The 17,699-nt window shown below is 38.1% G+C and overlaps 1 protein-coding gene across 1 annotated transcript in view; it reads right to left on the bottom strand.

Annotated features, from left to right (window-relative positions):
- Positions 1-12,475: 12,475 nt before the first annotated feature.
- LOC140241207 (N-acetylglucosamine-6-sulfatase-like) overlaps positions 12,476-17,699 on the bottom strand; it is a 29,648-nt gene continuing 24,424 nt past the window's right edge. Inside the window, exons 11-12 of the mRNA XM_072320963.1 lie at positions 17,417-17,527; positions 12,476-13,228 (exon numbers count right to left, since the gene is read on the bottom strand). Of these exons, the coding sequence (XP_072177064.1) occupies positions 13,040-13,228; positions 17,417-17,527 (300 nt within the window). The 3' untranslated portion in view covers positions 12,476-13,039. The remainder of the gene's footprint in view (positions 13,229-17,416; positions 17,528-17,699) is intronic.

Below are 17,699 nucleotides of genomic sequence, written 5' to 3'. Positions count from 1 at the left end.
TCCGGTGGAGATAAGATTATATGTTCAGTGGCAATTCTCATGGATTTCACAATATAAGTTCTCATACCTTTTCTTTTGTTTTAAAGTGAGTCTGCGTCATAACCTGTTGCCGTGCCCGCCGTGTTCGGGTCAGTCTGTTCATCATCGCGCAGGGCTGGCCTAGTTTGCAGGCACAAACCCTTGTTGGTCGTAAAGGAGTCTGCGCCAAGACTACTACATGCACCACTTTGGCACTGTCCCATAGGCCCTGTGTTGAAGCTTCTCCCAACAAGGGAGAGGCTGCAGTGTAGTGGTGCGTGTATTAGTCTTGGCGCATGCAGACTCCTATACGACCAACAAGGGTTTGTGCCTGCAAACTAGGGCTGGCCTGTGTACAGACATGAGAGATCATCGAACGACATTAAGGTCAAGTTTCCCATTTACAGGCAAAGGCCCTGGTAGAGAATGTTGAAATGCAGGGAGAGAGAGAGAGGGAGAGGGAGAACAAAGAAGACGGGGGGGGGGGGGGGGCGGGGGTCTCGCGCTCACTTCAGTATCGTAAATTCACCTTCCATCGGCCTTCCATGGCACGTATTCTTGCAGAACCTTAGATCCGGGAACAGAGCGAACTTGGAGGGTGAAATCTGAGGGCCTCCCGGGGTCCCATGTCCATGAAATGTACATGTAAAAATATCTGTCAATGAAAGAAAGCATGCACTCTGGAAAAGTGTTTACTGAGAAAAGAGGCTCTGAAGTACAGGGTCTATATTCAAGCGCTTAATCTTTACCAAGCCGTGCTAGCTGCGATGAAAGGGACAAAACACAGGATGTAAACCATCGGAGCAACAGCAATAAAGGGATTATCAAATTAAGCTGATGTTGAGCATGTGCTTGTAACACATTCTATCCATGATTGATGCCAACTTTCAAAGCAGTAGCCATATTCTTTCAAAAGTTATTAGAATTGAAAGTGAAGAGTGTGCAAAGGATTTCAAAAAATGAAAAGGGGCCCCTGAGACATACCTGATCATTCTCCTCTCCCCCCCCCCAAAAAAAAAAATGATTGCAGAAAACTGCTGAAAACATACTTTGCCATCCATGTTATGATCCCATACTATACAATAATGTAGTAGAAGGATAGCTCTTTCAGAAAATATGGAAAACTCAGATTGTCTAGGTTAACCCATTCCACTTTTTTTTTTTTTTTTAGTCCTTACGTAAAATCAAGGGATGCGACTTTTTGTTGGCTTTGTGATGCACGTTCACATTTCTAGTTTTTAACTAGATGTATTTGACAGATTCTCTAATAGGGGGTTATAGGGTCCTTGTGCTAAATAAAGGAAGATTAAAGTTTACAGACGCCACACGCCGGACGAGGGACGATATGATCGCAATAGCTCACTTGGGCCTTGAGCTAAAACGGTACAAAAGCTCCCGCCAATCAGAGTGGCAGAGCTAGAGAATATAGAGATGGCAAGTGATGATCGCCTGTGTGAGTTTGTGCCTCGAATCCAGGCTCGAATCTCTGTATTGAAGTTGATGCATATACTGTATCATTCATTATTCATTGAGAAAAGCAGTGTGAATTCATATAAGCATAATCATACTTGCAATTTTCCATTGTTTTCTTCATATTCTGCCGACACAAATGATGATGGTGCTGTTTTGTCAATTTGGAACAATAGTTAGAATATTCCGGTGTATTATATATATTACTCTAGACAAAACAACACAGACGTTAACATTTTTCTTAAAAGAATATGAAGAAAATACAGATGGACCTGTATGCCTTCATATTCATTCTTTTAAACCATGGACCTACTAACGAATGGACTTTCAACGAAACTTACCACTTTGAAGTACGAGATCCGCCGCCACCTGACTATGCGCATCTCAATGAGTACATACAGGTATCTAAAAAATGACGTTTGCATAATCATGCATCGTCACTGACAAAAGAATTGTTTCCCTAATTCTGGTCTTATTTGGCTGATGTGCCTTTTCAGACTGAAACGCCTTTGAATAAACACCAATGATGAGAAGCAGTAAACCTCAATACATGTTTGATCTCGTATCATTGGATTGGAAATTACCGATTCGCTCGATAGCGCTCACACATATGACTTTACCTATAAGACAGACATAAATCTTCTTCCCTTGCTATCTGTTTTTACTCTGGAAAAATGTGCGGAAAAAGTGGAAAATGAGATAACAAATCATGTTTAATTGGCTAAAAATTTAGCTATCTCTTCAAAAGTACGTGCATTTCGCTAATAAAAATGTCTGAGCGGTGATGTACCAATATATACCACAACTGCACTTGCAGTTTCCTTGATTTAAGACAGTTGTTATCTTCTACGCATTCAGTTTATAGATTTTTCAAAGCTGTGTTGTGTTTTGCCTAGGCTTGCCGGCGGCGGAGCTCATAAGATCAAAGCAGGGAAGAATGTTCAAAATGCTTTTGTGACACTTTTGACATAGACAGAGGCATGCATCAATCAAGGAAATGATGAATGTCCATGTGTAGTAGGTCCATGTTTAAACTGAGCTTTTTAAAATGTAATGTTTCAACATGCATCATCACTGGTAAGGGCTGTTTGACAGGAATTTTGATGACTATAGTACATTGGCAATATTAATTTCATTTTTATTCATATGCATTTTTTTTTCTTTCTGAGTCCTGTCAAGGCAGTGTTATCTGCAGCTAAATAATAATAATAATAATAATAATGATAATAATAATAATTGTATACCATCTGCATAACAGTGATACTGAATGTTGTGTCTTTCAAAAATGTACCATATCTCCCTGTATCTTTCAAGGATTAGGTACATTGTTGAAAGACACAACATTCAGTATCACTGTTATGCAGATGATATACAAATATTTGCGTCTTTTTCACCAGCCAGGATTGAACTCTCTGAAGCTTTAAAACGATTAGAATTATGTATTGATGATGTTAAGGCATGGATGGAAAGAAATGGTCTGAAATTTAACGACAGTAAGTAAGAATTCATTATGATAGGATCCAAACAGATGTTGTCTAAAGTGAATTCTGATACATGTTATGTTAAAATTGGCAATAGTAATATCAAGCCTTCGAACAAAGTTCGTAATCTTGGTGTTGTTTTTTACGCAAATCTGACATTCAACGACCATATTTCATACGTATCCCAATCTGTAACATTTCATTTGTGTAACCTGGGCTCAATTCGGAGATATCTAACTAGATCAGCAGCAGAAAAACTTATGCATGCTCTTATTTCGTCTCATCTAGAATTCTGCAATTCTCTGTTTTGCAGCCTTCCACATAAAGAACTATGTAAACTGTAACGTCTTCAGAATTGTGCCGCTAGATTACTTTTTATGCTTTCACGGAGAAAACTACGCATACTACCCCAATACTTCGGTCCCTACACTGGCTCCCTGTAAAAAAACAAAACAAAAAAACAAAAAACAAAAAAAACAACAACGTATTAACTTTAAAATTCTTCTTCTCGTGTACCGTACATTGCACAAATTTGTCCCTGCCTATTTTTAAAATACTCTTCATCTTCACCAACCACCACGAAATCTCCAATCATCGAATGCGCAAAAATTACAGGTACCTCGAATCAAACAGTCGTGGGGATCGTGCTTTTTCATACATGGGCCAAAAATTTAAGAATAGCCTGCCACAATCTCTTCGACAAGCATCTTCTATTGATGGTTTTAAGAAGAACCTCAAGACCTACCTTTTTGATTTAAATTGACAATTGTTTACCTGTATGTATATGTGTACGTATATTGTTTATTGTTCTTATCATCTTCCGTGATACTCTGTTGTAACGTGATACATCTGTGTACTCTGTTCTACAGCGCCATTAGCATCTTTTTAGGTAGAATGAGCACTTTTTAAGAGTCTATTATCAATGATGATGATAATAATAATAATGATAATAATAATAATAATTATTATTATTATTACTTTTAATATTATTATTATTATTATTATTATTATTATATATATATATATATATATATATATATATATATATATATATATATATATAAACATGTACATACAATATCTTCATTTATTTAAGCTGTTGTATGAACTGATGTATAGGATTATACTTGTTTGTCTTTATCATACACATATCAATTCAAGCATGTTGTCACTCGAAAATGCACACAAGCAATGATACAAAAATCAAATCATTGCCACAATGAACATCTCTATTTTGATAATTGGTTTGTAATGTCATCATGATCATTCTCTTGCCATTTAATGACAACTGTGATTGAAGCTGTAACTTTATTACTTTAACATATGATAAAGTGACATGTGAACTTCTATCGTGAATGCACCATAATCACACGACATCTTTTCAACAAGGTAAAAATTCAGGTCCCAAAATTATCATCTGTATATCTTTAGATGTAAACAGTAGAAACTCAGTATAATGAGATTGGTACCAAGACAATTTGTTCTTTATATCAGATGTTTTGTTATATCAGTAGTCAATAAACAATACAAAATAAAAGGAAATAAATTCATTGGGAGCAGAAAAAATAGTTTGTTATATCAGACACTTTAGATCTCTTTGTAATGAGTTTTCACTGTTTAGCTGTAGAGACATTTCGATATAGTGAAGGAAAACTGCCAGTCCTGTGGACTTTGTTATACAGTAATGGGAGTATACTGTACTGTGAAAAATAGAGATTGGGGAAATAATAAGGCAATTTGAAATCAGTGCACTGTGTTCATGTGCTCACTTTATTCACGACATGTAGACATGCAAACTTTTGAAGTTAAAACAAAATGTGAGAAAGAGCAGAAAATCATTTGACATAATGGATTTAATTCAAATTAAAATCAAATCAAATCCATTTAATAAAACAGACCAAACTCCTTGTCATAATTGACTCATACCACCACTCACTCACGCTATATGACATCAGTGAATACACACACCAAGAATTCATGTGCCGCAACCCTCTTGCTGACAAACTAAAAATACCTAAAAACATATTTAACCCTATTTAGGACTTGTTACAGGTAATATGCTTTAGCTAACATCTGTGGAGAACGAAAATTGTTTGTAAATCACCTGCACTATACTGTATGTCAACAGTGTTGCCTGAGAGTGGGCACCATTCCATGATCAACATGACTTTAATCAAACAATATGAACAGCAGTCTCACTAACCTTAGACAAATATTGAAGTTCTGGAACTGAAGAGCAACATATTGAACAAAACATTGGTATTGGCTACATTCTCATGAGCAACTAATTAGATATAGGGTGATGATATCCTGCTGGCAAATCCTCACTCAATTTTCCTTTTCAAATGAAAGCAAACAAAATGAAATAATCGAGTTAATCTTTGACATACTGACTTTGATATAAACTTGTAAAATTGTTGACATAAAATTTCATGTTATTTTCTAAATAATAAGAGCTACTTTCAGTACTGAATAAAAAAAAAAATATGGTTAAGTTCTGCATATGTTAACAAGCAAACTAATTCTCCTTTAAACATAAAACTTTCAGTTTTTGTGATTTCCTTATACAGGAATGACCCTCTAGCAAACCCTTCTCAAGTCCTCTACCCTCCTTCCACCAAGACTAACAAATCTTGCCACATAAAAAAAAAGAAAGAAATACATCACCATGACACAAGACTGAACAAACAACTGTATCAGTTTTTGTTTTTGTTTTAAAGTGGAGAAAAAAAGAAATTGTAATATCTTCCCATCCCCATGCCCCCCCCTCCGTCCCCCCCCCCCCCACCGCCTTTTCCGATGCTCAGCAGCATCTCACACTGAACACACTTTTATGATTCCCAACAATCATTGCATATAATGGGAATATTTTTGTTTTCAAACTTTGTGTTGCCTTGACATTCCTATTTTCATAACAACGCACAAAGCATAATTATTATACCAACTAGGAGTGGAATGTGCTGCCTATACACAAGACACATCAGGCTAATGTGACTATAGTACAGGTTATATCAACACTATAAACAGTCATACACGAAAATAACACTTGACTGTACGTAGTCACATTGCATTATGACGTATAGAACTACACGGTGTACATTGTATGCAGCAGGTTTGTGTTATGCAACCGGAGGTATGAGTACATAATCTGGTGAAAAATCAAATACACTGTAGCTCATTGGAATTTCTATTTGTTTGACCTCAAGAAAAGCCTTGACTCGTGCCAAAACAAACCTACTTGACTATAAAAATATACATGGTTCCTGTAAACCCACTGGGGAATATTCAAGAGTATGTAGGTGTATGTGGGAATTAACTACGTTTGAAAAAGCACAAAGCGTCAGCTCAATCAGCTCATCCTAAACAGATTTAGCAGACATGGATTGTGTCCACTTTAAAAAATTGCATCTGTAAGCAACATGATATTATCAAAAGAGCCATTACATGTACATCTGAGCACAGCCTCTTTACCTTAGTCTTCAAGGACAGATACTGATATGGTCACATCAAAATCCAATCAAAGTCTTTTAAAAGGTAAATTTGCACAGAGATCACAAGGCGCCACCTATGTGTAGACATTCATCTCTGTAGCCATAATTGCAACCATATTGCATTTGCAAGGCACATAAAACACAAAGACGCAATCATCCACATCTTTTTGCACACTCGCAATCTATGCCAACAATCACAACAACAAAAGAATTACACATGCAGTCTATACAGCACACACTCTCACTGTTTCTCTTTCACTGCGTTGGTCATACATATCTGTTTCTTACTTCTTATTTCCATAGTATAGATTACCATTATCAACTCATAAAGCTCAGAACAGGAAGAACTTCCTAGTAGGTAACTCAAGTTAGTGTGTAAGTTTTGTGTCTTTCCATAACATTAAGTCTTTTTCTCACAGGTAAGAGAAATGATATGGTCCCCCCTTTTTCTCATTATGGGTAATTATAGTCTCTTTTAAGTTCTGCAAGTCTTCCACATCATTTCATCGACATATGGAGAGATGGGAACTCACAGGAAACTTAAGATAAAGTAAGACATGAGTAACACATGTCACCAATTACAAATTATATTACATTCATGATAATGAATAAATGCCACTTCTCATGATTCTTCTTTTCTTTTTGTGCACTTGCATATTAAACAAATACATCACACACTGACAAGCTCTTGTTGGAAGTGTCAATTCCGCAGTGGAAGAAATAGCATTATTTTCTGAGGGGTGCAGCCTGGAGGAAAATAGTGCTACATTCCTGCCAACGAAGCACCAAAAGTTTCACTTATGGCACACAACAGTGCATGATATATTTCTTTAATATTTCTCCAACGTATTTGTGAAAGAGAGTAAAATTGTTAAAATAAAAAATAAATCTGATCCTAATATCCCTACACAGCTGTACACATACTATCAATAAAAATTGATTGTATATATGCATAAAATTCATGGTATAGTGCACTATACCACAAATGTCATAATGATATAGCACAATTTTTTTCTCTATTGGCATTTTGTTTGCACCATCAATCAACATCACAGCAATGTTAGGTTTGGTCACATAATGCTGTGTAGACCAATCACCCAACAGGATTTAATCCATGAGGGATATGTAATACAAACTATTAATACCAAATCCCACCTCTTCCACACATTTCAGAGCATCTACCACTTGCTTTGTTCTCATGCCTAATGTCACTGCAAACATGTTGCACAAGTTCAGAGGTGACAGGTCTCATTTTTGCACACAGTCCCAGTTTCAGTGAATGTCGTAGCCCGCACTGTGTGGCCACAACCTGCAAATTGAGTGTTTGACCACATTTCCTGCTTGAACAGACTGAAAGTGAGAGCAAGAAACAAACAGAGCATTTGCACAGACATACAAAAACCTAAATCTTCTGTTTATTTTTCATTCATTCTCTTTATGGTTAACTTAAAGTAACCTTAAAAAAAAAATCATGAACATATCACAAAACATGGCCCATGACTCACACTTGGGCCATTATGATTGCAGTGTATCATCATCAGATATCAATCCTTGTGAAATTTTGGTTAATCTTTCCAAAAACGTGTATGAGACATCATGAGCTAAAGTCCAAAGACGTTGATTGTGCAGTTTCTGCTATCTTGCCAGTTTAACCACCCATGAATTTTTGAAAGGTGACTTTGGTAACGTGGAATCTCGCCAAGTTTTCTCCGCACTATGCAAGATACTTCCAGTAACATGGCATCTATAGAAGCTCATAACCTACCCACTTATTTACATACCTGCTCATGAGTACCTGGGAGCTGTAAATTTCCATGGTATCCAAAGCTGGTTACAAGGTCGAATCGGTCATTTATACAGGCGCAATGCGCACCTACTGCTAGACTCTTTGGCAAACATAATTACTGCAGTATATTTTTCTCCATCATGATTGAAAGAATACATTTTTTTGCACATTCATCTCCTCAGGTATTACTAAGTAAGACTGTAATTAGACACCACTTACATATTGTATACTTGGTTATGCAATAGCAGATGCCCCCCCCCCCCCTCACACACACAAGGGAGAAAAGCTCTGTCTGAGATCTAGAGCAAATTTTACATTTTTAAGTCTTTCACCTGGGCAAACACTGCATAATTTTGGTGCTGAAAACAAATTTGAGACGGAGGAAAGATTGACAAAAAACTGTTCTGTTAAACCTTTGGCTCCTGAACCACCTGCAGCTGCCCATCTCAAGAAAACAAAACAAAACACAACTAGAGAAGCACTCTGACAGCGCTGACTTCTGCCAAGCATGCAGCTCATTTCCACCACTGATCTTGTTCTTCCACATAGAGATATCAGTGATTTCCACCCATATGTAATTATAGCACTGTGTGCTGAAAGTCGCGCGATTTTCCAATGGTATTAGAAGCCTTTGTTACATCATAAACCCTCAGCTGCACGGCGCACCTTGCCCTAGCAGAAACTAGAGCACGCACTTTAGTGCGCGCATGCAAACCTCAAATATGCGTAGCCTGAACTCCCAAGTTCATTGGCCCTACCTGTCAAAATATCAAAAATCCATCATAAATTCCCCCAAAATTCTCGGATCACTACCAAAATTTAATTATCTATTATTTGTATCATTCTAAACCTTTCCTGCAAGTTTCATTCAAATCCGTTAACTACTTTTTTAGTTATTTTGCACACGGACAAACTAACTAACAAACAAACAAACGGTAACAAAAACATAACCTCCTCCCTTGGCAGAGGTAAAAATGAAACAAAGTAAAACAAAGAAATTATTAAACTGCCAACTGCTGCCACTGTTTATGTGTTTTGTGTGTGAGAGGAGCAGCATGTGAAAGTTGAGGAGTGCATTCCATTTCAGTGTCACTTGGCTCCAAAAAGTCTCTGTAAATATACAATCGACTTGTTTAAGCCCAAGCTAAATATCATTTAGATTTACTGTTTCCGTCAGGAGAGACTGACATTGCAAGAAATCTCTAGGTGCAGAAGGGTGTAACTGACCGAGAAAGAAATATACTGTAATACATGCAAGTCTTCTCGAAGTATTAAAGTGACATGGTAAAAGCAGATATACTGCAAGAACTGGAAGACTAACATCAAAAGTCATGGGTAGGTACTAGAGTGAATTCTTAGTCAGACCACCCAACCTTTCTGACCCCAAAATGGGGATGATTTTGTTCAAAAGTAGGAAAGATAGAGCAGTTCCCATAGGAGTGTGTAATAAAATTATCAAGAAAAGCAGAAAAGTACTATTGAAACATGAGCTGGAATAGGTCAAAATTCAATTTCTTTCCTTCAAATTCAGAGTGGTCGGGAGGTCTGCTTAGTGTTTTAATTTAGAGCAAAATATATATATATATATATTTCAATAACTTGCAAACTAAATTCTGTATACATGTACATGTATATGTTTTACTGATTTGTTACCTTGTACCTGGGTAAAATGGAGAACCACACAAATACACAAAAGGATGCCTGCATGTAATAATTATGATGGCAGCTCAAACTGATGAAACTGAGATATATTAAAATCGCTTGTGCAGAATCACCAATGAATGCCATACAAACTTTAATATCAAAAAGCTATAACTGTGGCAAGTCTACCCAATACCAAGTGCATAATCTTTGCATATTCACCTTACCATGTTAGAAGAGGGTAGCATACCGGTACTTCAGTAGCTGAAAGAATTTAATCAGGTTGATTCAGCCACTCCTGGTGTATGTAGACATACATTAACCTGTTGAGGATGAGTCCCGAGTATACTCGGGCATGTGTCTATGAGAAATGCATTTTGTAGCAAGATAAGCCCGTCCTCAATGGGTTAAATTCACAGAACACATAGCTGAATCTGAATCTACACCTACTGTTTCTGAAAGAATAAATATTAGCGACTTTTAGTCCACTACTATTAAGTAGCATGAAATCTAGCCAGCTTAGAGATGGCCAACACACGGTAAGAGCTGTCACAATCAAGCCTCTATTACAGTGATGCCTCGGAGTCTTTGCAAAGCCAAGTCGGCCTGTTAGTATATCATACTGTAGGCTCTACATGTATATACTTGTATATATCTAGCCATAAGATGTTGGGACATTGCTGAAATTCCCATATATATTTGAAAGCAAAACATTTAGGTGGTTGTGTGGTGACAAGGACCTATTCCTTACAGCGAGTTTCATGACAAGTTAGTGTACACCACACAGAGCACATTCCATTCCACTTTTCTCACAGAGGGCTCTTGCACCCTGTACTCCAGCAAATATTTCAACTTGCCCACCTACCCAAGTATCACTGCCATTCTGGTTTTAACGAGTGAACATCTTGCTCTGCAACAGCCTAGTGTTAAAAAGGTAGCAGCATACTCGTTCATACCATCTCCTCCCAAAATTAGCTACAGAGCCATAGCCTTCACTCCAGTCAAAACTTGTAGCACCCAGTACTTGATAGCTTGAGATTATCATACCTTGATTCGGTCATCACACAAGGCATACATGTACTTGTACTTGCCCTTTGTAAAGGGGGGGTTGTTTTGGTGCTAATTAAGAGGCAAGGCATAGTTTATAGTTTTTGTTTTTTGTTTATCTTTCTTTTTGAAGAGGTACTGGAACTCTTATTGCACACACTTTTGCTTGCAGTGTCAAATACTTAAAACATATCCACCTCTTCATTTGACAATGGGCGACTAGTCACACACAAAAAAAACAACAACAGCAACACAAATGGCTCACATGGTCACAGCATTGCTGTGGCGCAATCACCAAATCAGTTGTCACTTCCTGTCAAATCTTCCTACTATCGCAAACAGATTACCCAAGTGATGATATCATGGTGGGGTTTTTTACGGCTTGGGCTGAAATCAGGTACGTGTGCCAGTAGTGGTTGTCGAGGACCAGTTTCCAAGGCGATGAATGGCAATGACATCACACTTTGGTACCCTATACCTCTTTTTTCTGCATGGCAGCTCTGGGAGAACATGCCTTTGTAGAACTCCACGGGGAAGTAGTGTTCATATCATCAGTGGGAGATATAACTGGGTTGCTCACAGCCTGAAGGCTAATACATTTACACTGATGAAAATAATTTTGCCAGGTAGAGACATACGTACATGTTATGACATGCATGGATACTCGCATAAACCATTTTCCCTCCATGCCATGGTATCTACAGTGTACAGTGTAAACATATCGTCGCTGGGGCGACAAGACCTTGTATCTGCAAGTTTGGTGAAAATGACTTTTTTGGATTAATGGTCAAATAATGGGTTAAGTGATGTCCTGTCCAAATCCCAACTGTCTTACTCCAAAAATGAAGCCACCACGGCATGTCAAATGAAAGGCTATCCCATTCGCCACAGTGCTTTGGCCGCCATGTTTTTTTGCCCTCCTGAACACTTGACATTTTGTAGATACGAGGTGTTGTCACCCCAGCGATGATATGGACCTTCATCTGAAGACCAGAAGGGAGTAGCATTACTCCTTTCCACATGACAAAAGACTTGTGTTGCAGACATAAGGTCAGTAGGTTTTGTAACCAAGTTCTACTTTCAGTACAAAATATCAAATAAAGCAAATATTCTAGGAATATTCCACCTAAGGTGTCTTAAAACTTCTCATCTGCAGTAACATCTTGTCCATCTAGACTACCAATTATGTAATAATCATGTCTTCTTTAATTTTTTAATCATGTCTTCTTATAATCATGAATAAATGATTATTCAAAGTTAGAATCTCTAGATTAATCACATTTGCATTTTGTACATAATGACGATGAATCACAACCAATCATGAAGCATAAACAGTCTTTGCTATAGGACCAAACTTCCCACTCAAATTATTACAGGTGAGAACACAAGATATCATAAGAACCGATCAGTAAAGTCCCCAACACCACATTTTGTGGTTTGATGCTACCTCTTTTTGATCAAAAAAGGTAGAATAAAAATTGTCTTTTATTTACGTCCTTGTTTTGGTCATATACCATTATTCACTCATGTTGCGGAATTATGCAAAGCCTGTACACAGTACGATCGATAGTTGATCCTCAAATCACCATTAATGCTGAAAGATTAAAATCAATATTTGCGTATCAAACTGGGGAATTTGTTTTTGTTTTTCTAATACACATTGAATGCATCTAATCAGTTTCATCTAATACTGTATACGCCAAACATTTCATGAGGTTTTTATTCTTGCGAACTCTGTGAGTCAGGTGTTATTTGCAAATTTAAATACACACAAAATTATTAACTCTCATCTCAACATCAATGCAATGTGCATGCACTCATTTCTCCCGTTCACTGCTGTATTCCAGCAATTGTGAATTCAACCACTTTTGAAAACGTCGGGAAGTCCCGATTCGTGAAATATTGCATTCGCAGAATACAATGTATATGGCATATACAGTATTCTTTCAAAACAAGGCATTCAGTTAAAGTTTATGGTTGCCAATTTACTGGGGTTAAGGCCGGCAATTTTGGCAGCAAGGTTACTCCAGGACTTTATACTGGGCGAATAGCATCTAACTTTAAGGGGGTTAATGGGGAAGGAACAGCAGATCTGACAGAGGCTTTCATACGACATCAGCTGGTTTCCCGTCCCGTCTGGGTGGGGGGACAAGTTGTCTGCACGAGGGACCTTTGCACATGCTGAGAAGAATCAGCTTCTCGTTCTGGTCAGCGACGAACTTGGGGTCCAGCTTCCTGACGATGTTTGCGAGCTGGTGCGGATCAGCGGTCATGTTGTAGAACTCTTGGAAGTTCTGTGGGGATGGAAAGGGAGGTTTTAGTCAAGGTCAAGTCAAATACACACAAGAGTTTCAAACACATTTCACTGAACTGAGAGGGGAAAAGAACATGATATCTTGCCAATGAGAACTACCGCTTTACTCTAGCATGGATGGTCATTATAAGTTCTCAGTCAAAAGGACAGATCCGTTGTAATATTCTCAATGTAATCTTGTTATAATAGAATGATGAAATTTTCATTCAATATGTGACAGCCCTTATTTCACTTACCCTACTAACAATAGTTAAAACTGTAAAGCCCATTGTCCCCCCTCCCCCACCATGTTTTCATTTGCCACTCTTATACAGTGTACCTTAACTCAATTTCAAACAAATTTGGTGACTTTTCCACTGGGAACATTTTGACATATAATCTGGCTATGTTGAATATTCTTAGTTGCCATGTGCCAAATATGACAGTGATTGTCAAATAGTACAGACATTATAAAGGGTGATACAATGTACCCCCTTGGGCCTAGGAAGGACCAAAACAGCTTGGGCTTTAATAATAGAGCTTTGAATGCCACTTTGCAAAGTGTGCCTTAGATATGCTGCCTTGAAGAAATATTCCTAGGTATAAATCATATTTCTGTTGGTATACTCTCACAATATACTTGGAACTTATTTCACAATTTACTCTAGTCCGTTATCCAGTGCACACTGGGGAGAGAACAAACAATACAGAACAAAAAACCTAGATGCTGAACACAACAGCTCATAATGGGTGATGTTTCTCTGCTGGCAGTTTTCCTCACAAACGAGACTCCATGGCTGTTATTCAAAAATGGGAACGGGCCTGGGCTTGGTTAGATGGTACTGATAGTGAAGGGGCTGGGACATGGGATCAAATAGGGGAGGGGAGGGGAGGGGGAGGGGGAGGGGGAGGGGGAGGGGGAGGGGGAGGGGGAGTGGAGTGGTAGAAACATAAGATGATAGTATAAGTCAGCAAGGGAAGAACAGAATAGGAAAAAAAAAGAGACTATCACATACACAGTATTCAAAAGACATTCAAGAAATATAAAGGTGGCTGTCTTTTCTGAGCCCTCTCTGATTTCAAGCAAATAATATGATATTGTGGTGCTGAAATAGCATGTGTTTGATCTCAATCTAAACTGTCTCTGGGTCTGAAGACATTAAAGGACAAGTTCACCTTCATAGACATGTGGGTTGAGTCAATGCAGCAACATTAGAAGAACACATCAGCGAAAGTTTGAGGAAAATCAGACAATCCGTTCAAAAGTTACGAATTTTTTAAGTTTCTGCTCAGTCACGGCTGGATGAAAAGACTACTATAGCTTGTGAGGTCACATGTGTACAACATGATAAAGAAAGAATAAAGAAAATTCAACATATTTCCATTTCTCTCGCATAACAAAAGAACACTCCACTTCTCTCTTTCAGAAGGCAGGGGGAATGATATTACCCTTAACATACGTCAGTAACAAGTCAAAAGAAATTTGCACTTTATTCAAAAAGTAAAGTTTTGTGAAATTCTCTTTTTATTTTCCTTATACCGTTGTACGCATGTGACATCATACACTGTAGTAGTCTTCTTATCCAGCAGTGACTGCGCAGATACTTAAAAAATTCATAACTTTTGAACGGATTGTCCAATTTTCCTCAAACCTTCACTGATGTGCTCTACTAATATTGCTGCATTCTCTCCATCCTTATGTATATCAAGGTGGACTTGTCCTATAACATCTTGGAGACAAAAAGCTAAATATATTCACTCAACCTCTCAAGAACATTTTGTAATTGCCTTGGGCATCTTCCAGTTTACCTCATGTAAGAAAGGAAACAAATATGTCTTATTTTCAAATGTTGCATGACAACTGCATTGAATAGCAAGCTAAATTGATGGACTGCCTGTCACACCCAGCTCCAAATATCCAATTTCTGTTCATGGCCCCCTAAGATAACATTTGTAAATTGGGGCTTACACAAACTGCAAAATTCAAGATTATCTTTTATCATTATTTTTGTTAAGGAAGTATACCATACAATAACTTTTCTGCCCATAGCTAGCATTGTCACAAATGCAAGCACTTTTCACATATCTGTGGCATAACTGCTGGCTGGCATGGACATGTACAGACTGTACCTCCTTGTCTCGAAAGTTACAGTAGTTGTAGTCCTCTTTGCTGTACATGGTCCTAAGACATGTGTATGAGTTGTTTCTGCCATCTTCACACACACAGCTTGGATAGCAAGTCTGCTTGAAAAGAGAAAGAGGACCAAATGGAGAATCACAACCTCCTGGGAAAAAAAAAAATCTGTTTTTTGTTGATTTTTTAAAACACCGATGGCAATGAGTTTTGAAAGTTTTCTCTTCTTGTGTGTGCGTGTGGGTGATATTTGAAGCATTGACAATGGACCCTTCCTTAAGCAATGGGTATATTAATTATCAGAACCTGCCAGCCAAGCAGTGCAGAGTGAAAGGTCATTTTATGCATTTTTAAAAAAAACAAGCATTCACAAGCAAAGATAGGGGGTGGAAGGTTATTTCATGCTTCTTCTTTTTTAATGAGACACACTTTCAAGCAAAGCAAAAACAAAAGAAAAAGAAAAAGTAAGGAACAAAAGGTCATTTGAATTCCAAATTGAAGCATACACAAGCAGAGCAACAAAAAAAAACTAAAACAAAACATGATAAATTAAGTTACTGAAGGTGGCAAGCTTTGGAGCACTTTTTTAAAATGATTTTTCTGTGCAAAATTAAACCCAACCTGCATGCAGTCGCCTTTGAGATTCAGTAATAACTGTGCCTTGATGTTATTAGTAGAATCGACAATGATCAACCAGCTGAAGCTCATATAAAGTAGTTCATAAATAGGAGAAAACATTTAATAATTCTCAGCTGTTTCGCTATTGAGAAAGCAGATGAGAAAGAAAACAAAGCAGGAAAAAAAGTATGATGGAACGAAGGAAAGAAGAAATGGTTAAAAAAACAAAAGAAAACAGTGGCAGAAGAAAAAATAGAGGAGAGACAGTTGGGAGATGGAGTGGGTGCAGACATGGGGAAGGGTCTGTGGCTTTCTCTGCTCATTAGGTTGAAGGAGAGAAGAAAGGTAGAGCATCTTCCTTTTGATATTCCAACATTTTAAATGTTAGAAATTGGGGTTGAGGTGGAACTGGGGGTGTTGGGGGAGGGGGTGGGGAGGGAGGAGTCAAAATGTGCCTTAAATTTTTCAACAAAATGTCACACTGGAATGACAAGATTTTATCGTTGGACTCATTTCAGATGTTTGCATTTTTTTTTCTTCATTTCTTAGAGGCCATCCTACCTCTCTCTAGAATTCTAGGCAGCAGGTAAACTGCGCTCAACGTACACGATCCCACTTTCTGTTCCTCCATCCTTGGGATCTGACTTTAATAGACCCAAAATTACAAAGGCGAAATAGATCTAACCCATGGACGTTTTATATTTTATTTTAGTCATTGCTTAAAGGAGCCATACTTTGAATTCAAATCTAGATGACAGGTTCGAGTCCCACTTGTTCCTTTTTTCCGACATGTTTGTTAATTTATAGATCAGCAGTTGCGATCTTAACAAATCTAATTTGTAGAGGGAGACAAGCTGAAGAAACTCACACCTGAACCTTCACCCCTCTGAATAATATTCTTCTTTCATTTATCATATGACTTGTCCGCCTTAGACTACTTAACATAACAATGTCGGAATCTCAGAGCTTGGGTATTTGTTCCATGTTCATTGTGTCACTGCCGGCAACCAGGGACAGCCTGGTGGTAGTGTCGCTGCCCGCAAAGCAGTAGATGACAGGTTCGAGTCCCACTGGTTCCTTTTTTCCGACATGTTTGTTAATTTATAGATCAGCAGTTGCGATCTTAACAAATTTAATTTGTAGAGGGAGACAAGCTGAAGAAACTCACACCTGAACCTTCATCCCTCTGAATAATATTCTTCTTTCACATTCATGTTTTACAGAAGATTAAAACTTCAATTAACAAGTCTAGTTCTCCCTCATGATTTACAAAAATTATGGTTTGATCTAGACTTTGGGGCTTTCTTCTTTCATACCATGGATTAGGTTTAGTCAGCCTTTGTAAATTGACTTCAGTAGTATACATCCTCCACACAACACTGCTATGGCAACCCCAAGTGGGGCTGCTGGGAACCACTTGGCATAGCTTTACTGTACCTCCTTGTCACTGAACTCGCAATAGATGGAGCTGTCCCCATCTGCAATGCTGCGCAGACAGGTGTATGTGTTGTTTCGGCTGTCTTCACAGACGCAGGACGGTTGGCAGTTCTGGCAGGGCATTGCAAAGTGGGAGAGAGTGGGAATGGGGGTGGGGCAAGGGAAAGGGGCAAGAGTTTGCGAGGATTTGGCAAGTGCAGACGGAGAAATACAAAAGAAAATAAAATGTGATTCACCTCTAGCACCATAAATGCACATATCATATGCACCGGTTCTCAAGCAA

The sequence above is a fragment of the Diadema setosum genome, chromosome 2, assembly GCF_964275005.1.
Source record: "Diadema setosum chromosome 2, eeDiaSeto1, whole genome shotgun sequence".
NCBI classification, from domain to species: domain Eukaryota; kingdom Metazoa; phylum Echinodermata; class Echinoidea; order Diadematoida; family Diadematidae; genus Diadema; species Diadema setosum.
The sequence above is the reverse complement of the archived record's forward strand: the minus strand, read 5'-3'. Positions and strand labels throughout refer to the sequence as shown.